This window comes from Argentina silus (assembly GCF_951799395.1).
Source record: "Argentina silus genome assembly, chromosome: 13".
NCBI lineage: Eukaryota > Metazoa > Chordata > Actinopteri > Argentiniformes > Argentinidae > Argentina > Argentina silus.
The window spans coordinates 3,294,266-3,318,507 of NC_139667.1; the positions used below are offsets into that span (position 1 = coordinate 3,294,266).

General features: G+C 42.7%; 2 protein-coding genes across 2 annotated transcripts; both read right to left on the reverse strand.

Moving 5' to 3' along the window:
* Nucleotides 1–8,033: 8,033 nt before the first annotated feature.
* On the reverse strand, nucleotides 8,034–9,459 carry LOC310813946 (glutathione-specific gamma-glutamylcyclotransferase 1-like). The gene is made up of 3 exons (XM_083683137.1): nucleotides 9,136–9,459; nucleotides 8,646–8,681; nucleotides 8,034–8,407 (listed from the first exon to the last, which is right to left on the reverse strand). Exons 1-3 carry the CDS (start codon nucleotides 9,304–9,306, stop codon nucleotides 8,042–8,044), a joined length of 573 nt encoding a protein of 190 aa, XP_083539263.1. The 5' UTR covers nucleotides 9,307–9,459; the 3' UTR covers nucleotides 8,034–8,041.
* A 3,431-nt stretch (nucleotides 9,460–12,890) lies between these two features.
* Nucleotides 12,891–20,347, reverse strand: LOC310814365 (delta-like protein 4). The gene is made up of 11 exons (XM_083683745.1): nucleotides 19,911–20,347; nucleotides 19,531–19,791; nucleotides 19,175–19,232; nucleotides 18,185–18,460; nucleotides 17,444–17,504; nucleotides 17,091–17,221; nucleotides 16,476–16,645; nucleotides 15,928–16,147; nucleotides 14,983–15,724; nucleotides 14,586–14,694; nucleotides 12,891–14,318 (listed from the first exon to the last, which is right to left on the reverse strand). Exons 1-11 carry the CDS (start codon nucleotides 19,962–19,964, stop codon nucleotides 14,313–14,315), a joined length of 2,088 nt encoding a protein of 695 aa, XP_083539871.1. The 5' UTR covers nucleotides 19,965–20,347; the 3' UTR covers nucleotides 12,891–14,312.
* Nucleotides 20,348–24,242: the final 3,895 nt, after the last annotated feature.

Genomic DNA, 24,242 nt, shown 5'->3' on the forward strand with positions numbered 1-24,242 from the left:
GTGAGCGTGATAGCAAGAATCAGGAACCAGTTTAAGAGGTTCCAGAGACAGGGAATGGGCAGGAGATTAAAGTAACCCCAGCTAAAACATTATCAGCTGAACATCAAAGGGTAATCCATAGAGGATGATTTCAGTTAATACAAGATTTGATCTGGTATTTAGACCAATTATTTCAAAGTAAACTGAGGTTTCCTGAGTAAACACAGTTCCCTTTGGGTCGTTTCAAAGCCAGATCTGTCTGAGTGAAATTATCTAGCATCACCGTTTGACCTGGGTGCCAAAGATGGTGTTGCTGGACCAAAACAGCCCCACTTTGAACGCTCTTATCACTGAGCAGGCAGATTGTTGATGCTCTATTAAAAAACACACGCTATCCAATCCTGACAAACGAGGCTTCACTCATAGCACGCCATACAAGCGATGGTCTGAAGCCAAACCATTACCCTCTTTTTTTTTTACGGATTGTACGTACACGTTTTAACAAGCTGTTGTCAGGCTGGCCAAAATGCATTTGCGGTGCCTGTCACAGCGGTTTGGTTAACAGGCAGTCAAACCTTGAAAGCTGACACCATGACGACACACCACGGCTGGCTCGGTTCCTAGAACCATTTGGTCAGAGAGGTACTCCGCCCACCCCACCCCACCCCCACCCCGCCCGCCGCCATCGCCAGGTAAATTACCTAAGGCTGTCAGCTACGAAGGGGCAAACAGCCATGACTGGAGAAGTTTAGGATGAACCCTCGGTAGAGATGAGTCTGGTTTCAATAAAATGAAACTGCACGAACTGTAGGTTCGTAAGTTTGAGTTACAGTTCCCCCAACAGACTACAGTAAGCCAAGCCAACAGTTTTTGAGAGAGTATACTGAACTTGTTAGAATTGACAAAGTACAGCCTTATCAGTAGGTGTCCAGGTTGATATCATGATGTGACAATCCCAGCATGCTGTTAAAGGGATGTTCAGGGAGATAAAATATTTAGATTTTTTTTGCTCCACGGGAATTTTGTAAGATATCAACGCCAACGTTTAACCACGTGCGATTTTGCAAAGTGCTTTGACTGTCCACGGTTCCATTTATAGAGGCCTTTATGTTAGTTAAATAGAAAATGTGCTGTTGATGAACTGAAATGACGGTATGAATGGATGAGTGTGCTCACTGAATTACAGTCAGAAAGCCTTTTATGTTCCTGACTGGAAGTAGGGGGCCAATAACCAGTACAGAGCACCTCACTCACAATAGGTCAGTTTCTCCTTTATTGTCTGCTGTAAATAAGACACAGAAACACTGTTGTATGGCATTGAGATCCAACCTCTGTGAGACTGTGGGAAAAATAGTCTCCCCTTCCTGTTTCTTTGAGAGAAAATGCTCTCCAGAAAAATGGCAGGAAACATTCATGGCCTTTTGATGTTTGCTAAGTGAGTATGGTATGAGGTATAAGTGTTTACACTCTGCGTATGTCAGGGCTGTCTGTATCATACAACGGATCTCTGGAGAAAAAGAGTCCGAGGAAAGTTACAATTTTTTTTTTTTAAAAGTAAGAAAAAAAATAAAGTTATTTATTGCACATGCTGTGTGGGGCGGGGGAAGATTTTTGGTTTTACATTGCTTTCTCAGAGTTTCAGATAGGCCTTGTTCCTTTTCGGGAAGGGAAAATGTTCCATTCCTTGTATGTGGGGACAGAAATGCCCTCCAAAGGTAATAATACTTTCTCTCCCAACATGCAGTTCTGCTGTGGGATGAGATGTCAGCATTGGTCCCCATAGGCTTGGTAACATGGCATGCCAGAGGTCAGATACATAATTCAGATGTACATACGTAATTGTTTTAAATATGAATACAGAGATAGAATGTTGTTTACTTAACATCAGACAAGGTCCCCCATAATTTGACCGTAGTGCTATGTGTTCTGCTACTGCTCCAAGTTACTGCTGCGCTCTCCTGCAACCTCTCTTTCCCTCATTTGTCTCCGACTATACGTTGCTCCACCTAACGCAACCAACAGGGGGAGCTGTTACCTCACCCCTCCCCTTATCAGTAACATCACTCAGTGTCGGCTATTGCAGTTCTCAAACCAGCTCTGATCTGGCTTCAAGGGGGAAAGTGGGCCTTTTTTCCATGTCAGTATTCTCTAGGTTTGTTGACAACCAACACTGTGCAATCTTGATGATAGGGCAAGATAACGTCACTCAGCGAAAGCCAGGACCATATGGTCCAGGCAGCTTTGTTGTGTAGCCACGCGGTTGAACGTGGGCTGAATTGCAAACAGAAACCCAGTGTTTACCAACACACAGCCACCCCTCCCCAGAGGGTTTGGTTACTACACATTGATTTGATTCCCCTCGGCGTTGCTCCGTGCCTTCCCTATAAAGTGATAGTCAAGTCCTCCCAGAGATGATGTCACAAAGCTATTTTACCAGAGGGCCCAACACCCCTGAGCCAGACCCGGGTGGCCTCGGAGAGCCTGAGTCAAAATTAGATTAGGGAAATGAAATTAAGCGCAGTGAAAGTGCCATTCCACAGGGGTGGGCAGGGCTAATGAAGCTAGGGGCAGATCCTTGGCTGGGGGGCTAATTGGGTCAGACCTGGTTCAGGTCCCAGTCCTGGTCCAGACAGATTGGATTATAAAATCCAGAGGTTGTTAGTCCTACGGCGTCTGGAGGTGGAACACAAACAGTAACGTCACTCACATACAGGCAATGATGGATGGATCAAAATATGGGCTTCATTATCATGTGGTGACAGATGATTGTCTTTTGGCCATTCTGTCTGATTACAACATCAGGTAATAGAGCCAATACCAACATTACTGTAACATTGTAACAACATTACTGTAACATTGTAACAACATTACTGTAACACTGTAACAACATTACTGTAACATTGTAACAACATTACTGTAACACTGTAACAACATTACTGTAACACTGTAACAACATTACTGTAACATTGTAACAACATTACTGTAACATTGTAACAACATTACTGTAACACTGTAACAACATTACTGTAACATTGTAACAACATTACTGTAACAATGTAACAACATTACTGTAACACTGTAACAACATTACTGTAACACTGTAACAACATTACTGTAACATTGTAACAACATTACTGTAACATTGTAACAACATTACTGTAACAACATTACTGTAACAACATCACTGTGAGGAGTGTAATTTTGACTTTGTCCCGAATGCTTGGAAAGGTGGGCAGGTTAGCAATATAGGGAGAAGCCCAAGACCCTTTCTGACATATTGTCTCATCTCGGCTAGTTTTATCTCATATTGAAACAGTTATATAAGGTTACTTTATTACAAAACGTTACTGCGCGTGCTTTGCAGATTTCCCGTTTTGCTTTGAGCGGTGGTGGGGGGTGAATAGGTCTTTAGGAGGGACTGTTAAGATGTAGCCTGAAGAGATGGGTTTTCAATCTACGGCGGAAGATCAGTAGTGACTCTGCAGTCCTGACAGTAGTGGGAAGCTCATTCCACCAGCGGGGCGCCAGGAGAGGACAGCGATCCTCTCCACGTCACCTGGTAGGAGCGACCGGCCAGGTAGGATGCAAACCAGGAGAGTGCAGAGCCAGAGATGCCCAATTCTGAGAGGGTGGAGAGAAGGATTGGGTGGTTTACTGTGTTGAATGCAGCGGACAGGTCCAGAAGAATGAGAACAGAGGAGAGGGAGGAAGCTTGAGCAGAGCCTCCGTGACAGCGAGGAGAGCAGTTTCAGTAGAGTGCCCAGCTTTAAAGCTGGATTGGTGAGGGTCAAAGAAGTTGTTCTGAAGGAGGTAGTTAGACAGTTGGTTAGAGACAGCACATTCAAGGGTTTTAGATAAGAAGGAGAGAAGGGATACCGGCCTGTAGTTATGGACAGCCAAGACAGTCAAGAGTTGGTTTCTTGAGAAGAGGCTTGACTGGCTGTCTTGAAGGCAGCAGGGACAGATCCTGTGGATAGAGAGGAATTGATTACGGTGGTAAGGAAGATCTGTGGAAAGAGAGAGTCGAAGGACGAGGAAAGAGAGGACAGGAGGGTGGAGGAAGCTGCATCAGTGGATAGAAGAGAGAAGGATTCAACAGAGGGTAGGGCGGATAAGACAGAGGAAGAGAGAACGGTGAGTGAGAGGGTGCGCAGGTTGCGATGAGAGGATACAGTGTGGGTAGAGACTGGCTGGGAGGGTGAGCATTTGAGAGGGAGGGAGAAGGATACGAAATGAAGTCTTCTCTCCGGTGGTGGGGAGACTTTTATGAGCATAATGGTCTAATGTCCAGTGGTGAGAGGGTGTACCGGGGTCAGCTGGTCCTCAGTGGAGAGGGTTGGCCTTCGGGGCTGGCTCCAGTATCGGGGGGGGGGGGGGGGGGGGGGCAGCGCTCTTGAGTGCCTGGACTCCATTAGTGCCCTAATCACTTTCTTTTTAACGCACTTCCAGGATGACCTTCAGCCTTCTGATGACCACACATGGTCAAGGGTCAGGGTTCAGCCTGAGTGCACATTAGCATGCAGGTGGAGGCGTGGGAAGGAGTAGCAGGTTTTGGGAGTGTGCCAACTATTCTAACGGAGTCTAACGGAGTCCTGTTATCACATGAGGACGTGACCTCAGCATTCTGTTCATTCCTTATAACCAAAGCACATTCAGTTCAGGACAACATAATTACGGTGTCTTTTACAACCGCAAATGATCACGAAAACAAATGTGAGTCAGTAGAAGAATGATAGAAGAAAACAGAATGATAGAAGATGACATCATCATAACAGACAAAAGAGGTTCAAGTGTTTTCATGAATGCATTCTAAACTGAGGCCCAAAGGGGTGTGAGGATGTCTTGTAAGACACCCGCTTAGATTTTCTCTGTCTCTCATTAAGCAATGCATCTGCTTAATACGATTTGGTTTGACTTTGTCTTGAATGACCACTTAAAGTGTGTTGGGCCCATGTGGTAATGTAGAGGGGGTCAGAGGTTATGACATGGCCTGTGTCCACTCTCTGTGGTCATGCTGTAATTGAGTGACCCCGGGGTCACATTTTCACTCCTAACCCTCTCCAAGGAGCCCTCATGCAGCCTTTGTGAAAGGCCTATTGATTGGTTAGTCCGTATTATCAAGCCTTCTAAGAGCTGTTAGGGTGACAGCTTACTAAATTCTGGGAGCCGTATTACTGTCCTCATTTGTCTTCATTACATATTTGGAAAGGCTCGGGTTGAGTATCGTACGATTAGGTCATTCCTCAAACTGAATTTAATCTGGAATCCTCACGTTGTTCTTTCCCGTTACCTTAAAATACCTTCATTATTTTTTTTATTCAAATGTTGTGACTACAGAAGATGCACAACGAACTAATCATAGGGTGTGGATTGATGTGCCAGCTCCGTGTTATGTAGTATTTCTGTTCCATGACATTGGAATTGTTTTTGTCGGTTGGCATCACGCGATGTTAATTTGTTCTTAAAGCTTATTTGATCTTCAGTGACTCATATTATATGTGAGGTTTCTTATTCTGTGGTGAAACTGCTCACGGCTACTAATTAAAAAAATGCATTCAAAAACAGAGGGATCATTTCAGGTCGCCCCAGAAAGTGCTTACTTACTGTTTCTCTTCTTCCTTCTCTTAATGTATTCTTCCATTTACTATTCCACCCTGTTTCCTAGCTGAGAGGCCTCACTCATTAAAATACCTTCAGCATTTTTTACAGTACAGAGAAAATTAAAATGTTTTGACTACAGAACATGAATAACAAACTAATGATATGATGTGAATGAATGAGCCAGCTGCATGTTGCACTCAAGTGACATGGAACACAAATTATTTTGATATTCAGTGACTCATTATCACTGTTCTGTTGTGAAACTCCTCGGGGCTACTAATTGAAACACTTATTGAAACACAGAGGGATCCAATCATTTCAGGTCACCTCAGAAAGTGCTTACTCACTGTTTCTCTTCTTCCTTCTCTATAATACATACTTCCATTTACTATTCCTCCCTGTTTGCTAGCTGAGGGACCTTGCTCATTTTCCGTTGCCATAACCTTTCCCCCAGTTAGACGAGGCTTTCTTGGAATCTCCACCAGTGTGACGCTGCGGGTTCACAAACCTAAAGGACATGCATGTGTATGTGTGATTGAGACCACTTTTTTTGTGGTCACGTGCACGTGCACATGTTTTCACAACGTGAGCCAAACGGCACGTTAAAGGAAGCCCCTCGGCCCCCAGCGCCTCCACACAGCACATCTCATATGAGTGTGGGACCAGCAAGTCCCAGGGAAAGAATGTACAAAGCAACACTGGAGGCACAGCACCAGTCAAAGGTTTGGACACACCTCGCCAAGAGTGTGCAAAGCTGTCATCAAAGCAAAAAGTGGCTACTTCTTTGAAGAATCTAAAATATAAAACATATTCTGGTTTGTTTAACACTTTTCTGTTTACTACACAATTCCATATGTGTTTCTTCATAGTTTTGATGTCTTCAGTATTAATCTACAATGTAGAAAATAATAAAAAATAAAGAGAAACCATTGAATGAGAAGGTGTGTCCAAACGTCTGACTGGTACTGTATGTATTTGTGGTTGTACCCTGGAACATACACCTGCCTCTCCCAGTGCATATGACGATGCCAAAGGGCAGGTCTGTTTTGATGATGTAATACCCTGTTTACATGCTTACAGGCTATATAAAGACATGGCTGACTCCTGTGTCCACTGTATCGTGCCAACCCTGGCCTATACTACCCTGGTCCTCCACAGGACAGCTGACTTCTGCACCTATCAACACCCAACTTAACTTTAACCTATTACAGAACCCCTGTGTCTGCACAGGGGTTAAAGGTTAAAGGTTCAGCTCACAGGACATAGTGATCTAGACTGGAAAGTCTCCAAACATGCACTATGCTGAATCCTCCATTTGCAGGAAAATAATATTAACATTTATATAACATTTATTATTAATTAAACCATGTTTACTGAGCGAAAGAAATCTGAATTTATTTCGATTTTAATTTAAGGGTTTTCTCACACAGGGACAGTGCGAATTAAATCTGAATTTATTTTGATTAAAGAGAAGAAGAGAGAGAAGATGACTTTATTGGCCACAAGGTAATTTGTATTTCAGTCAGATTACGTTGTTTGAATAGTTTAATGAAAATGGTAACACACTAGGTTTGGAGTAGTTGGATGTCTCCACTCTGATATAGCTCCCCATCTATAGTTAAACATTAAGTACAATATTATAATATTATATAATATTACAATATTATACCCCATAAACCTTTCAAAGGTAGGTAAACACAGAGCTGCAGGTGGGAACCTGCAGGTGGAAGCCGGGGGCGGTGGGTGGGACGACAAAAATGAAACTTGCATAGCCAATTGCGAAAACACTGTTTAATCACGATGACGTGTTGCATTACTTGGCTCTTTTGAGTCAAGTAGGGAGTTAGTAAGAGCTCCACTCAACTTTTTTATATATTTAAGTGGTTGGATTTAAAAAAAACTAAAAAAAACATTTGAAAATAGATTCCTCTTCCCTTTTCTAACAAAGACAAATAATGCTCATATTAGAAAAGAAAAGAAATAGCTATACATAGAACAATACAAGAATTTCAAAACAGAAAATGTTGCAGAATGCTGTACATTTTAAAATGAGATGTTCTTGTCTTACTAGGAAAACGCTAAAAGTGCTATAGAATGTCAAGTTGACATGTTAACTGTCAGTGAGTTATTGCTCAACCTCTTTGCACCCAAAACCTGACCACAAAAATGTTGAGTATTGCACAATGTTAAGATGATATTATTATGTCAGAAACATGGAAGTCAAAAAGGATGAACTCAGAAATCCCTTTACACACCTCTTACAAAAAATTGTGGGCCTTACTTAAATCATTGCCCAGGCATTTAGACAGATTATCTCAGCTTCAGAGGATTAAGTTCAAGTGAAAAACAACAAAAACAGTGATGATGACACGTCAACCCTTTTATGATGTGGAGTAACTCGTATCATCTTCAGATTGTTCACGTTAGCGAGCGTCACGTCTCTGTTGTGGTCCAGGCCAGTTCACAGTACCAGGGCCAAGGCAGCCGCCTCAATGGAGAAGAGGTGGTCATCGTCCACCTCGGGACAGTACAGCCTCATGAACTCTGCCAGGCGGAGGAGGTACTCTATGTTGTGGCCCGTGTTGCCCCTAGAGATGGCGATCTGGGAAGCGATCTCTGTAGGCGTCGCAGGCCCAAGGTAGATGGGGTTATCGGAGGTGGCGATGTAGACCAGGGCTAGCAGTGGCCCTTGGCTCTTCTCTTTGGGAGTGAACTCTACCATTTTGGTGATGTAGCCACCCAACACAGTTTCTCTTATATTCAAGTATTGCAGTGACTCTTCGATCTGGGAGTCTGTGACCTCGTAGGCTACCCCCCAAGTGCAAGCCTGCAGTGAAAAGAGGTGAAGATTGTGAGCTAACTTCAAACAGTGAGTTAGGCCTAGAATGTAAAGCAATAGTCAACTGAAGTGAATAATGCACTTAATTGAGTATACCAGTGTTTACTTTACACAAGCGCTTACACAACAACAAATGCTTGAAAGCAGTGTGCTTTCTCAAGGTTGGATTAACAAGTGAAGTGCAGTGAAGTTCTGGGTTATTTTAGAACAAAGTAAGGCCACTTACGTCATGATCTTCCACCAGAGTCACCACTCGACCTGGCTTTGGAGGGCAAGGGCAACCAGAGAGAGGGTACATTAGAAGGCATGCACACTCAGCAATTTTTCAGTTGGGCATAATATCTCTGAGCATTAGTATAATATATATATATAAAAAAGCGTTAAACAAACCAGAATATGTTTTATATTTTAGATTCTTCAAAGTAGCCACCTTTTGCTTTGATGACAGCTTTGCACACTCTTGGCAAGTTTGTGTCCAAACTTTTGAACATTATTATTATTATTTATTTTTTTCACATTAATGCCTGTTTGTCCCCCTTTGGGTATACTAATACATTTAAAAACACATACTTAATAATTACATTTTGTGTCACAAATCAGAATATTCTTCGGTAATTTTCAAATTCTCCACTGTTTCTGATCTGCTTTTCTACTCATAAGCTCAACACTGCATTGCTGTGCATTAGCACTGCTGCATATTGAATGAAAATACTTACCGTGTCTTTATCTCCTCTATGGAAATTGTCCCCGTGCCAGAAGCGTCTCTTATATCCTTTAATGTAACCCACTTTGCTCCTCTTGAATTTGAAGTCTGGTTTCCAGACTAAGGAACCATATCCGAATATCCACAGGCTGGCTTTTTCTGTTATAATGTCTTGTGGCTTCATTGTATCCCAAGCTGGTAACAAGGTATTAGATGTAAGAGACCGAAGTGTTGTTTATTTTCTTCTGTCAAGAAGTAACTGCCCTACGATTTTACCGATGCAGCTCAATCTCAATTGTATTTGATGCATTCCGAAGCATTAGGATTTGCACAATGATTCCATATTGACTACACTACAGTAGTTGCCTATTGACACACATGCGTTTTCAATTCTACAAAAAAAGCCCACAATTATATCCCAAGATGTCGATAAGGTGTTCTTCTAAACAGCTGATGTAGGAATCTCGCTGTTTCAACTTCTATCACATACAATCGGAAGGCATTGATGTATCAGATACTGCACAGTGTCGCGATGTACAGACACGTGTGTTTGTTGTTACGTTCCTGGACGTTCCTAACCAATGATTTCATAGAGGAGGTTGGCTTGAGACCTGGAACGCAACCAATCACAATATCTCTCTGGAGCAAAACATTCTCAGGAAACCACCGCGCGAACACGTTACAATTCATCTGGGTTCTCTGCTCATACGTAACAGTTATTGCTACTGTACTGTGTCCCAACAGTTAAAACTGTGTCCCAACAGTTAAAAGTGCCTCGTCTAAATTGCATAAGGAACATAGAAAATCAAAGGCTAAACATGATTTTCACTGCCACTGTACTCGATAACACAGTATACATATCAACTGAGTTTCAACCATGAGGGATGTCTTACGAATAATTATTGCTACTTTACTGTGTCCCAACAGTGAACGACGCCACCCCTAAGTTGCATAGGGAACACATTATGGACTGTGCACAAGATATTATATGTCATACGAACAATTATGTGCCAATAATTGTTCATATGACACCCGTCATGGCTATCCGTAGCCCGTCCTCCGATTTCTGCCATAGTCATTCATAATTCATCGTCAGTAAAGTGGCAAAACCTGTTCGTATGACATCCCTCATGACTGAAACTCAGTTGATATGTGTATTAGAAGTGTTGTCAAGTACAACGGGAGTAAAAATCATGTTTAGCCTTGGAAAAGTACAAACCCTTCTGGGGCAATGCTATACCAAATATTATATGGTTATGAGTGATACATATTTATTTAGATATTTATATCGTATATTATATATTTTTGGTTCCTTGACCCCTATTTACCATGTTTAAATTCAAAATAAAGTTGAACTTGGGTGCTCTTATTTTGAAGAAATCCTTATTTCCATAAATGTACATTGACTGGAAGTAGATGGACGGAGTTCCACTTGTGGAGCTCAGAGAACACAGATGAAATGATGAGTCATGGGTCATGGTTAGCCTACAGTGTTGCCACACGCCGAAGGGTAGAAACAAGGATGGAAACAAGGAAAAAAATAGGTTGTGTGTTTTCTGAAAGCACTTGTACGCATGGCAACAAGTTTAATAAGATGTTTGATAAGATGTTTGTCCTGGCAGGGGGTACTGTACATTGTACAGTGCACATATTCTTAGAATGGCTATTTGCTACTACTCACATGATGTTCTTTGGTCAGATATAGATTGACAGTGGCGTGAAATGGCACGGGCTCAGTTCAGTGTCCAAGCCTGTGCGCTGAATAGTTAACTTCCTGCAAGAATGCCAGAGCTTTCATTTGAGTAGTATGAGTAGTATGAGTAGTATGAGTAGTATGAGTAGTATGCCCAAAGACATTCCTTGTTCGTTCGTATACATCTTTTAAAGTCATTTAAGATCGTTAGGTTTGTTGCTCCTCACAGTCACAGATAAGGCCTCACAGTCACAGATAAGGAAAGCACATCTATTTTTAACCCTGTGTGAAAAGCAGCTCCCATTATATCCTTGAGGGTCATATAGTCAGTGATACTCTAATGAGATTACCTATAAATAGAGGCTTTAGCTTGCACAATAAGATCCAAGGATTCTAATGCGCATTAAATGTCTGCGCTCTACTCAGGTGTGTCTGTAGCGCCCAAAAGCGTTTTATCATTCCTAGTCATCATTCAGCGAATGACCACTTAAGGAGGCTTGCTGCCCTCATTGACCTCAGGCCAGGGCAATGATGCTTTGGTCCGAACATGATGCGACCGACACCGTCAGATAATGCTATTCCGCCATCAATGATGCTTCCTTCACGACACACATCATTTCTGATTAGTGGTTTCAATGACTTGTTAGTGTCATTTGTGATTCTCAAAGCATTATTATTTTTTATTCAAATTAATCAATGTTTGAGTTAACTTACAGCAGAGTGCAAAAGTGGAAGTTCATTCTCATTTTGAGGCCCCTGACATATATGGTTTACTGCCCCCAAGTGTTAATTAACAACATTACAACACGGAGGGAAACCCTTGAAACATATTGGAAAACTGGTCATTTAACCCTTTTGCAGCTATTGGAGGGTTTTCTTTAAGAGGTGTCACACATACTTTTCGGGAACAAATGCGTGAGAAAGGTTGTCGGCCGGCGCCCTTCGCATTTTAATCAGAAGGGAAACAGGAAATGATGTCACTTGGCCATAAACAGGATGCTTTGATTATAACACAATGAAAATGCCTGGCTTTGTGGTTCTCGTTTGAAAGGGGTTCGAAAATGAAATGGGATAGAATATGTGGAAAAGACCAACGTTTAGGTGTTAGTGTGTTCTGACAAATATCTGGACCTAAGAGGGGAGGGGGGGGGGGGGGGAGGGGGAGGGGAGTCAGAAGACAAATATCAATACAAGGATAAGGGTGGATAATTGGATGGGTTTTTTCCCCCAGTGGATCGATACTAGGGTTAGGATACATGTTCATATGCCCATGTGTGTTTCCCACTCAATTTGAGGGCGTGACAGATATCTGTGTTTTGAGAGTTATTGGGCTGAGTGCTGTGTGGGCAACATCCCTTAGTTGGCAGTGACTCGGCACCGGACTCTTTGGTTCCTAACCTCTATGTTCACGCTCAGTTAAAGCGGGGGCATATGCTGAGTTTCCCACTGGTGTGAGGTCACACACAAAGCGTCCGCCTGGGTTTTTGTTAAGTAGCTTCTTTCCCATATTGTGCACTCTCGTTGTTTCAGTATTGTAGCTTATTATGGGATGGGCAATCAAGGAAACAGCCAATTAAAGGGGACGGACGTGAATGATTGGGAACAGGGGGCAGGGATGCGGTTGGTTTTCCTTTTAGGAGGATATGCCACAGTACAATTATTGACTACTCTGTATACTGTATAGTTATACAGTAGCCTTCCTACCTGCCTTTTGATTGCTGGCATGCAGTATTAAACAGATACTGTATCTTTGCAGTTAGCTGTAAAACAAATAAATCGATATATATATATACAATACCAGTCAAAAGTTTGGACACACCTTGCCAAGAGTGTGCAAAGCTGTCATCAAAGCAAAAGGTGGCTACTTTGAAGAATCTAAAATATAAACCATATTCTGGTTTGTTTAACACTTTTTTGTTTACTACATAATTCCATATGTGTTCCTTCATAGTTCTGATGTCTTCAATATTAACCTACAACGTAGAAAATAATAAAAAAAAATAAAGAAAAACCATTGAATGAGAAGGTGTATATGTGAAGGAGATGGATGATATTAACGTTGTAAGAATGATTCATTTTAACTTACAGGTTTTTTAATATATAACTTTTGTCCATATTCCTCACATTGCTGTCACTTACAATACTGTCCACTGAATGATTGCGAGCACATTGATTTCACATCACATTGACACGTCTCTGATCACCATATATATGGGATTATTACAACTGCTACAAGGCCAAGCGTCATCTAGACAAGGAAGCCATCTTCACACCAGGTGATAATAACTTCAACTGAAGATTCTTGATAATTCCAACATCTAGGCAGATTTATCGATCTCTAGTTGACCTCTTGCACTCAACATTTAATGTAACCAACAAACAACAGTGTACCAGATATTTTTTTCATTGTTTAGACAACGACGACAACGACAACAACAACAACAACAACAACAACAACATTAAAAAATAAATTCAACTTTTTGGGCAACAAATTAAAAACAGTTGTACACATCAGACTTCTAAACTTATAAATATACATTATATACAAAATAATCTTATAAAACATAGAAAGATCAGTGCTTCATAATATTTAAATAACTAGTGAAATACGAATCTTAAAAATAACATTATTGGTTCAGTAATTTCAATTGAAGGCGTCCTTGGTACGATAGTCACTTTTAGTTTTTCTTTGTATTCATAAATGGGCAATGTTGCATAATAAGAAGTAATAGTTGCTTCATCTTGAATCCCTCTGGCACTGCAGCATATATTGCATCAATTGTCATCTCGAAAGGTATTTTCCCTCCATTTTTGTTGTGCAAAGGATTCAAGAAGAAGCTGGGCACAAATGTTGCTCTTAAAACCCATACTTAAGGCTCTGTGATTTGGGCTGCATACATTCTTTATCAAAGTAAAAAAAAAAAAAAAAAAAAAAAAAGGAATAGCAAATTTACAAAACTGACACAGGTCTCAAATATTCTCAAAAATGAACCGTTTCCAGTAGGTTTTTTTTCCTTTAAAGTTTTTTTGATTTCCCTTTTCTTGCATAGCACATAGCCAGGGTTGAGAAATAGAAGTAGCTGGCTCCTTCCACAGGCTTGTTGGCAGTAAGTTGATTGGCTGATTGCTGATTATTGCAATAGGGTGAAGTGTCTTCAGACAGAGCCCTCTCCTTCTGCTCATGAGTATGCTGGCCTCAACAAGACAGACCTGTTTCCCATAGAAGTCCTGTCAAGGGCCTGAATCTAACAGTGCACACTGGAGGTCAAACGTCCCAGTCAGCTGTGTGCATCATTTCTCACCGTCTGTTCAGTCCTTACATTCTAACAAAGGTTCGTCGTTTGAGTCCTATTGCATTCATAGAGCGCACAGGCTCTGTCCAGTTATCAAGTTTTCAAGAGCAGCAAATTGCAGTTAAATAAATCCCAGTCTATTTTTACACCTGTAAACAGACCAGAAGATATCCATTCTTCAGAATGACTGATACCCTCCATGTATTATACCTGAATGAGGGAAGGAATGAAACAGGTTCAATCACCAGAGCAATGGAATCAAAACTCTATCTCAGAGTTGAAGATACTGAAGATACCAGTAAAGATAACGTTTTTGTTTTTTAGAAATCAGTGAAATTAGAAATTAGAGTCAGCGGTTTTGTTTGCCTTCGGCAACTGCGATACGATCTTTTGCATTACTGATTGACAAGCACTCATGACATTTCGCTGTCGAGTTGCAGAAACATGTTCAGAGGAAATGTGAAAATGAAAGCTTACCTCGGTGGCTATGACACACTCATTCTTCTCCTCTGCTATTACAAACACAGACTGGTACATTGAATCTCTTGGGGAACATATCGTTGATATCGTACACTCTGGCCTTTCACTGTGAAGGAAAAACAAACATGTCAACATTCAAACACCACTGGAATCGATCGAGGTTAGAGCTGGAGGAGTAAAGTGGATAGTAGTCGTAAAGGTTATATTCAAAGGGCTAACTAGTCCTGACTCGGTACAGTTGAGAGTGCATTCACTTTTAACTGTAATAAGCTTGTTTACATCAGCAGTGAACGTACAGTACTGAGTATGTCAACTGCACAAAGCTGTGTGTGCAGCGAGGAAGGCAGGCGATGCATTCATGATGGTCATGTTGACAGTTTGTCTCCTCGCTTACCTGTACATTCTACTCAATGGCATCTTCTCCACTATCGTCTTTTCACAGTTGTCGTCTTTATCCTCCTGGAGCGCTTCATCCTTGTAGTCCTTGGAGCTTTTGTAGTCCAGGTGGTAGTTGAAGTGTTTGTGGTTGGACTTCTCCTCCTTTGGACAGTCCACCTCCAGGTCCACCTGCTTGTTGGTGTTTTTCAGCTGCAGAGGGGAGATGAGGTTCTCCTTCTGGAAGGCCGACAGGTTGTTCATGGTCTCTGAGTCGCGCTGACGCTTCCTCTGCTGCTGAACGTGCCGCAGGACGACGGCCACCATGCAGAGGAGCACCAGGAGAGCCACCAAGCCCACGCCCAGGAAGATGGCTGCCCAGTGGAGCCTGTCCCTGGGCTCGCCGCCTGTGCTGCTGGGGCTGGGCGTGATGGACAAAGGCACGTTGTAGTCCTGGCACCGGGGGCCGGAGTAGTGGGTGGGGCATGCGCAGGCGGGGGATTGGCCTTTGCCACCCGGGGCGCAGGTCCCACCGTTCAGGCAGGGATGGGAGGCACAGCGGTCGGTGGACATGTCGCAGTTGCGTCCCGTGTAGCCCGGCGGGCAGACGCAGGTGTAGCTGTTGATGCGGTCCATGCAGGTGGCTCCGTTGGCACAGGGGGTCATGGCACACTCGTTGATGTTGACCTCGCAGCGCGGGCCGGTGAAGCCCGAGCGACAGCTGCACAGACGGGTGTTGCCATGGATAACACAGCGCCCCCCTGAGGATGGATGAACAGACCACTTCATACATCACCTCTTAAAACAGTTACAGTCTGTAGGTAGTAGATTCGTTATCGTTAAAGAGTCAAAAGAGAGAGAGAAGACAGTGACAGTCTGTAGGTAGAGGATTCATTATTGTTAAAAAGTCAAAAGAGAAAGAGAGAGAGAAAGAGAAAGAGAGAGAGAAGGGAGGACTGTTTACCGTTTGTACAGGGCAGAGAGGTGCACTTGTCCACTTTCTTCTCACAGTTGAGTCCGGTGAAGCCCGCCGAACACTCACACATGTAGCTCCGCCCATTGTCTCTCTCGTGGCACTTCCCGGCGTGGAAGCAGGGCGAATCAGCGCACGTCAGCATTCTGTGCTCGCAGTGCGCCCCCTCAAACCCCTGTGGGCACCCACACTTGTAGCCGTTCTCAAGGTCCTGAGGGCCAGGAAGAGACAGGGGTTATCACCTGAGACCACTGAAACAACTAAGGTCACTGAGTTTGCTGCCTGTGCCTCTTCATTCAGATATGCTGGTGACACCACTTTTTTTTTCTTTTTTTTCTTCTTTATGCCCACGTTGCCTCAGTTTGAATTACATTCATTCACAGGAGAGTATGTGAACTGGGTCAACTATCTGACTTAAGGTCTGTCTGGGGCATTCTTCAACACTAGCAGATAGACTTGGACAGATAGATAGAGGGGAAAAACAAAAACAGGAAAGCCTGTGGCTGTGTGGGAAACGAGAGCCTGGCTTCCGGGCTTACCAAGCACTGGCCTCCGTTCCTGCACGGCTCGCTGTCACACTCGCTGACCTCCGTCTCACAGTAGACCCCTGTGAAGCCGGGCTGGCAGGTACAGGTGAAGCTCCCCTGGCCCGCGTTCATACAGGTGGCTCCGTTGACACAGGGCTTGTGATGGGTGCAATAGTTCAGATCTGTGGATGCGATGTGTACATGAAAACAGTCACTCCTCTCCTCCTTCTCTTTGGGCCCGACAAGGATATCAGATGACACTTCCTCTAGTAACTTCCTCTACTGTTCCTCTACTGTATGCATGTCATGTATGTCCTCTTGGCTCAGTTGGTAGAGCATGGCACTAACAACGCTTAGATACTGAAATGATATACTGAAATGTATGCACTCACTGCAATGTAAGTCGCTTTGGATAAAAGCATCAGCTAAATGGCATATACACACACATATATATATATATATATATATATATATATATATATGTGTGTGTGTGTGTGTGTGTGTGTGTGTGTGTGTCTGTTATATAGCCAGTTATTCTATGTTTTCCCCCTATGTGTTTTTAAACTGCCGTACTTAAGGTTTGTTAAGGTTTTAGGGAGGGATCCATGGAGGGTGTAGTGAACTCACCCTGGTCACAGAGGAGTCCCCCCCAGCCCTCCTTGCAGGTGCACTGCCATGGCTGCTGACAGGTGCCGTGTTTGCAGGACGGATGGCGCTTACACTCATCACAGAAGGTGCCCTGCCAGCCCTCCCTGCAACTGTTAGAGGAAAAACACCACACCTTTTACTACTGTGTACATGCACACATGCAGGCACACTCAGGCAAGCACACACACGAGTGTGTGCACACACACACACACACACACACACACACACACACACACACACACACACACACACACACACACAAGAGGCAGACATCTTGATTAGATCAACTGGTGATTACAGTCAAGATCTACAAAGGGAGTAAGAGTACTTACCTACATTCTCCTGGCTTTGAACAATTTCCATTCCTTTTACTGCAGCCCTCAAGACAGATTGCTGCAATAAAATGAGACAAGAAGACGGGCTCTATTAGGTGGCTCATTCAACCAGGTTGCTTCGGCCTACGCATTACAAACCTCCCAATTAGGATCTGTCACCTTAAAACACCTTTTTTTTTCAACACCAAACCTGTTACCTGACTATTTCTAAAGAAATCTTAATTTGCTGCGCCTGTGTTGTGTTGTGTGTGACATTGATTTTTGCATGGTTACAAGACCAGTGTTTAACGGCTGGTTAGGCCTGAGCAGATGCTTGCTCTCAAAAGCGGACAGCTGCCCCATTGTTGTTGGTAGGCTGTTGGAACCCTGTTTGCAGCTGCTGCCCTCCCGCTCAACAATAGAGCCCGCAATTTAGTGGCGCGTGGCGGATAATAATGCCGCGATTAACCCGGCGCGTGCTGTACCCGGAGAACGCCGCTCGGGATTATGATTGGCGCAGGCGCAGAGATGTCTGAGAAAAGGGGTTGAATGAGTTGGATTGAGAGGGACTAGGTGTTCAACCCTGGTCAACCCGAAATTAATTCATAGGCAGCCGTCAGTTGAGCGTCGCCGTTCTAGCCGTTTTTGCTGCTAATATAGTCAGTCTACTTATATACTTGAATAATGTGACACATCTTCCTCAGAAACAAATCCAAGTAGGCCTATAGCCTAAACCCATATATTACACTGATTGCTTACGTTCTTCGCAGTATTCTCCCTTCCAGCCTGCCTTCCAGCCTGGGAGACAGGATATGTGCCCGTCAGGGTTGCAGGTGTAGTGGCCAAAACGGTCGTCCCTTGGAGTGCATTTTTTGGAACAACTGTCACCGTAGTAATTTTCATCGCAGATGAACCGGTATGAGTACCTTAACTCCGTCTGTTTCCCGGTCTGCACCTCCTGGGACCACTCATCCCCTACTTCCAACTTTCTTTGGATGGCAAAGGAACTAATCAATAATTCGGGGTTGTTTGTATCTGTGAAGGATAGAGCACAAAACACATGCGTAAAGATAAGTAAACATCATGTTTTTTTGTTTTGTTTTTTGGGGGGGGGGGGGGAGGGGTGAATTACAGATGTATTGGCTATGCAAACTTTTGTTTTATAGCCTCAATAATACAAACACACAGTGCACATTGTTCCTTTAAATATACTTCCAGCAAAATCTACAGAAATATAACGTGTAGCACAATCCCGTTTGTGAATATATCAAGGCCTGTTTGCTATTCTTTCAAGTGGTTCAAGTGCACTGCGTGTACTGCGATTGAAATTTCCTCTTCCTTTATGTCAGCAAAACATTTTCAACCCATTATTCCCCTTCCAAAGGGCGGAACAGAAAAAGGTGTAAAATACAGGAAAGGCAGTCAGAGGGTTTTGGCAAGGTTCAGATATTCTCACTAAAGACGTGCACACTTTCCCACGCCAAAAATAAACCAAAGGAAGTGCAATTGTGTTGGAGAGAGATTGTGAAAAAAAAGTGCTTTGTGGCACGTAACTCATCCCAACACATGAAGCAAAAACATTCACGTTTACCAAGTTTGTTTTCTCTACAAAGATATTTTCAAATAGATTTCATTCGTTTATACTGTGTACTAAGTATTTATTCCAGTGGATTGGGAATATTTTAAATGCACTTATTACAGTGACATGTCTCCCTCTTGCGGTTGTCGGGCATTGAGCGCTTCACTCACCTTCAGGATGATCCGCTGAAGGAGAATACCAGGCATCAATGATTAGTGAAAAAGAACCCTAGGGAAAGATGAAAGAAAATATGACAATCTCAAATAAACGATTTGCTGACTTATTTTTCATATATTTGTCTTTTGATAAATGTTATTATGTAATGCATTTAAGGAAACTCTTGTAATGCACATGTTATGGCTTTTAATACCCTATGCATCACTATTTCTTTCATATAGTCCAGTTGTTAGTGGACCTATACTCTACCAACTTTTTTTGCATCAACGGTTATTTACCAATTAGGCATAAGCCATTATTTTCTAATTGCATAGCCTATTTTGATGTGGTAATAACAGACGCGTCTTACCGGCCATGCAAAGTTGAGCGGCAAACGAATTGGTTTAGTGAACCCGCCGCCCTCCATGATGCTGAAGGAGTTGGTTCCTAGTACAGGTGTGACGGCAGTGCCGAAGATGCAATAACCAGGTGACACTACGGTCTGATAGTTCTTCAAGCAAACTCGGAAAAATGTCCTACATGCAGGGCTGCACGCAATGTCATTGGCCAGCAAACCTCTGCTATTCTGAAATTGTTGAAGATCAAGCTCGAATACACCAGATCCCAGAACCTATAGGAATACAATCAATCAATACATATATACAATACAATGCAAAACTGCTTTGGAAACATTTATATTTCAGCAATAATATATCCCTATGTCACCCAACTCTAAAGTTCATAAATTACCTGCGTTGATATCGTTATAATAATTGCGATGATAAAGGTAAAACAAGCGGCCATTCTTGTCCAAAGTTGCAGTGTGTATCCTTTGAAAAATAACCTGTTCTCCCAAAACAGCTCCTATTCCAAGTAATGATGGTGAAATTTCAAATTGGGGAAAAGGGAAATAAATATATCCTTCTTCAAAACCGTTTTGGACGAGACCCAGCACCACAATCCGAAACCAGCAGATGTTGAAAAACCTTGTTATCCAGTGATACAGATTAAACGCATAACAATAACGTCAATATCCACAGTTCAGTCATCCTTCTGTCTTTCTGTTGACCATCCATCCTGCCGGTAAAGTGATTTCCCTTGGTCTTGTGTGGATGCAACTCTTGCGCTTCGGTCACACAGAAACACACGTCTTGTGGCGCCAGTAATGTTGTGCACATGTGGTGGTACATCAGTCACGGAGCATACTGTTTTTAATGAAGGGTGTTTGACGTCTCGCACAGTTTATATACTTGAGTGAGTGCACGCATTATGAATACTGTCAATCAATAAACGCCGCCCACTTTTCATCCAAGCGCCAGTCGCAACCAAGCCTACGAACCAACCCCCACGTTGTCCCGCGGTCTGTCCGAAGACAGATTTCTGACCATCAACATTACGCGCATGTTGAACTGTTTTAGGTTAACTGAATGGGCTTTCTATCATGTTCAAATAAAAAATGAACACATTCATAATTGCACACAATGTATGAATTGAATATTAACAGACTTCCTTCTGTATCAGCAGAATGCTAAATGAAGACAAGATGCAACATCTTTCCTGTTTTAATTAGGTTAGGCTATCTGCTCTCTTTAATCAATTTTGGTTTACATATGAAGAAGTCTTTCGGCCACTATAGCAGCTTTACATATCATTTGAAACATACACATTTCATATTTGTTCGTTTCATGAATGGTTGAGTTACATGTTTTGAAGCTTTTTAGCCACTTTTTAGTCACTGATTTGATCACTGCTTAATTTCAACACATTTGATGAACTGGTGCAATGTTAAACCATGCTATGTCAGATATTTGTTGTATTCTCCAACGAATTATGCATCGACTTATTTGGCTATCTTTTTTCATTTTACCGACGTCTTTTACGCCCGGCGTCGTGAACCAACTGGCCGCGCGTCTTTGCGCGCCATTCATGCTCCCCAAAGATGCGCGTGTGTCTTTAGTCGCGTGCCTCACATTAACACCGACCACACCATCCTCTTTCATGTCTCTCGTATTTATCTAAGATAGTGAAGGCGGAGCGGGAGATAACCTCACAGCTGTATGGTAATAAGATCCCATCCCAAACTGCGCTGCCACAGAAATCATAAATCTTTTGAGGGATCCCGCCCTTCGGAAATGTGAAGAACAGTGAAAATGCGAGCAGTCTGTCTCGTCCTGTCCATAACTCATTGTAACAGATGTAAAGTGATGTAGGTGACTGTCAGATTGAAATACGATGGTCATAACATTTGTTGCTATGAAACTATTGTAGGCCATTAGAGTCAATGTCTTTTGTTTATTGTGTGTTTAAATGGTAAATCGTGTTATTTTGTATTCTATATTTTTTTTATAGAAGAAATGTGTCTACCCTGTGGTACAATTTAGTGCCTGATTTAGAGTTTTCAGAGAAATTATTTAATTAGCTATACCATATTCTGTGTGTGTGTGTGTGTGTGTGTGTGTGTGTGTGTGTGTGTGTGTGTGTGTGTGTGTGTGTGTGTGTGTGTGTGTGTGTGTGTGTGTGTGTGTGTGTGTGAAAAATGTTGATTTAGTTCTACACCATGGCATTGAACATTAGATCCTAGATAGTGTAACACTTGCTTTAACAATGCAAACTGTGGGCAGTTCGCTCACATTGACAGAGCCAAATGTGGATATGGAGCAGAGACTGTATATTAGTTTACCATATGTGTATTTAACTTAATACTGTATATAATATCCACCCAAGCTGTTAAACAACTCTGCCTCTTTTTAAGATCAAATGATTGTTGAGAGAGGGAAACAGAAATTAAGTCAAAGGAGTAAATGTAGGTTCTTGAACAAATAATTCATACGCTCCATACAGTTTTATCACAACTGGACTCATGCTGGGTGGAAGCATTGTTGGCTTTATCACCTATGAAGCAGGCCACCTCGTCCAGGACGACTTACGGTGAGAGAGTGAGGGAACAGGACTGAGGAAACGTTCCCTCGCTAGATGAAGGTGTCTCGCTACGGAGCTCTCCTGCAGAGATGACCTCATCTCTACCCCTCCCCCCCCCCCTCTCCCCCCCACACACATACACACACCTTTGACTTATTGGTCCAAGGCAGAGCAGTTGAGTGCAGAGACAATGGACTATTGAGTCTATTTTAACCAAACAGCCGTGTGAGTGAGACCATTATCCATGCATTAGAACACGTTCCCACCATTGACTATACCACACTGGTCCTGTGGTGTGGTGTACTGATTGCTGTACACTCAACCCTACTGAGCAGACTAGTACAGAGGTACAGACGCCCACATTGCAGTACTTCAGCCCAGCCACTAGGGGTGCCCTGTTCTCTCCTCTAGTTTATTTGGGTGCTATCAGCCTAAAGCCTGCTGATCCCCTCTGAATGAAGGAAAACCGTGGTGAGCTTCACTCCCGTGCCAAACAAACCCTATCCAAGGAACCCTCACACTGTACACACGTCAAAACATCCATGGGACATGAATAACTGACGGGTTACGGTTACGGTTACGGTTACGGTTACCTCAGCTCCAATTGCAGTGCCTTTTAAAGCCGAACACTGTACAAGCTGGGATGCCTGGATTTATACATCTTCCAAATATGACCTGAACCAAAACACTGACAGTCTGGTAGACGGAACGCGTCAGATGTGGAGCTGAGCCCTCTCCTATTCCACGGCAATAACGGTGTCATCACACTTTCAATATTTCAATCGTTACCCCCCCTCCCCCTCCTCATCCCTCATCTCTCACCCCACCATTTGATCAATCTTTTTGTGCCCTTATTTATTTTTGTATTTTAAAATCCAAAACCTAGCCTGAAATAATATGACATTCTAGTCCCTAGGCCTAGGGCTATTTACCCTTGGCCAACGCAAACAATACCCTAACTGGCTCTTTTCTCCTTTGCAGGCCTTGTGTCAACACAGCTTTGGAAACTAGACATCGGCCCTCCATGATTCCATCTGCGGTCCTTTATTGGGACATAATTTTTCTTTGTGGCAGTTTTGTAAAGCGCTGCCTTCTAATTGTTCTCTGGCGTTTTAGCTTGGATCTGAAACATATAGAAATAACATTTTGATTGGGAGATGAGGCGGTAGTGAAAGTAGTGAAAGTGCTTTTGGATTTCGGGCTTTTAAGCGTTGTGACTAATAGTTTAAATGAATGACACATTGTGTGTGTGTGTGTGTGTGTGTGTGTGTGTGTGTGTGTGTGTGTATGTGCGTGTGTGTGTGTGTGTGTATTCGTTTATCTACCTTGGCCGTCTTTTACAGCCCTTAGGTTGGAGTTTGTCATGAGCTCCATTATAAGCTACACAAGTTGAATTCTTCACTAATTAAACATCCTTAACATAATATTTGAAACGCCCAACCCAGACCAACAGTTTTCTCTACTGATATTAAGATGCTATGAGCCTTGATTAGGGGCTATATTTTATCAGCAGTCTTCGGTTCTGATAGTCGTTAGAGTGAGGGCATTAGTTCAACGCTGTTATTGCAAGCCTCTACCGATGCTAATATATTTCCAAAACATACCGAATGAGGATTATACTTTCCCTCATCACAGGGGATCAAAGAAACTTAATCATTCAATTTTCTTTGGCTGTATGTCAACATCTCTTTACAGTAAATCTGCTTTTGGCATGGCAAGCTTTGTCAATGACAAAGACAAAGACGGGGACATCGTGGCACAAATGACTACTCAGATGACGAACGTTTGAATGTCAGCAGGTTATTTCAGTCGGCTGTCAATACCATTACATTGTGGAGGCCACTGGCAGAGGACAAACAAATCATCCATCATCATCCATTTATCTTGCCGTTTGTGACGTACAGTAGGTTTTCAGAATGTTAGATGATCAGATAGATGATCTTTTGTAGATGATCAGAAATGACTATACACCTGATTATCAGTTAGTGTGGGCCTACAATTGTGATTTTGTCATTACACGAAATTACATTTTCAGAACAGTTCCTGATTTGGTCTCCTGTCTCATTGCCAGTTTCGGTGCAGTGTCGTGTCCGATACTGCCTATTTAGTCCACTGTCCCAACAACAGTATCACCACACTGGGCAAGAGCAGTGGGAAATTAGC

Coding starts and splice junctions, on each gene's coding strand:
- LOC310813946 (XM_083683137.1), bottom strand. CDS start 9,306: ATGAAGCCACAAGACATTATAACAGAAAAAGCCAGCCTGTGGATATTC. Junction 8,682..9,135: donor ATAGAGGAGATAAAGACACG/GTAAGTATTTTC, acceptor TGCCCTCCAAAG/CCAGGTCGAGTGGTGACTCT. Junction 8,408..8,645: donor CTCTGGTGGAAGATCATGAC/GTAAGTGGCCTT, acceptor TTTTCACTGCAG/GCTTGCACTTGGGGGGTAGC.
- LOC310814365 (XM_083683745.1), bottom strand. CDS start 19,964: ATGGCCGCTTGTTTTACCTTTATCATCGCAATTATTATAACGATATCA. Junction 17,505..18,184: donor GGGAGAATACTGCGAAGAAC/GTAAGCAATCAG, acceptor ATTTTATTGCAG/CAATCTGTCTTGAGGGCTGC. Junction 16,646..17,090: donor GGGACTCCTCTGTGACCAGG/GTGAGTTCACTA, acceptor TCGCATCCACAG/ATCTGAACTATTGCACCCAT.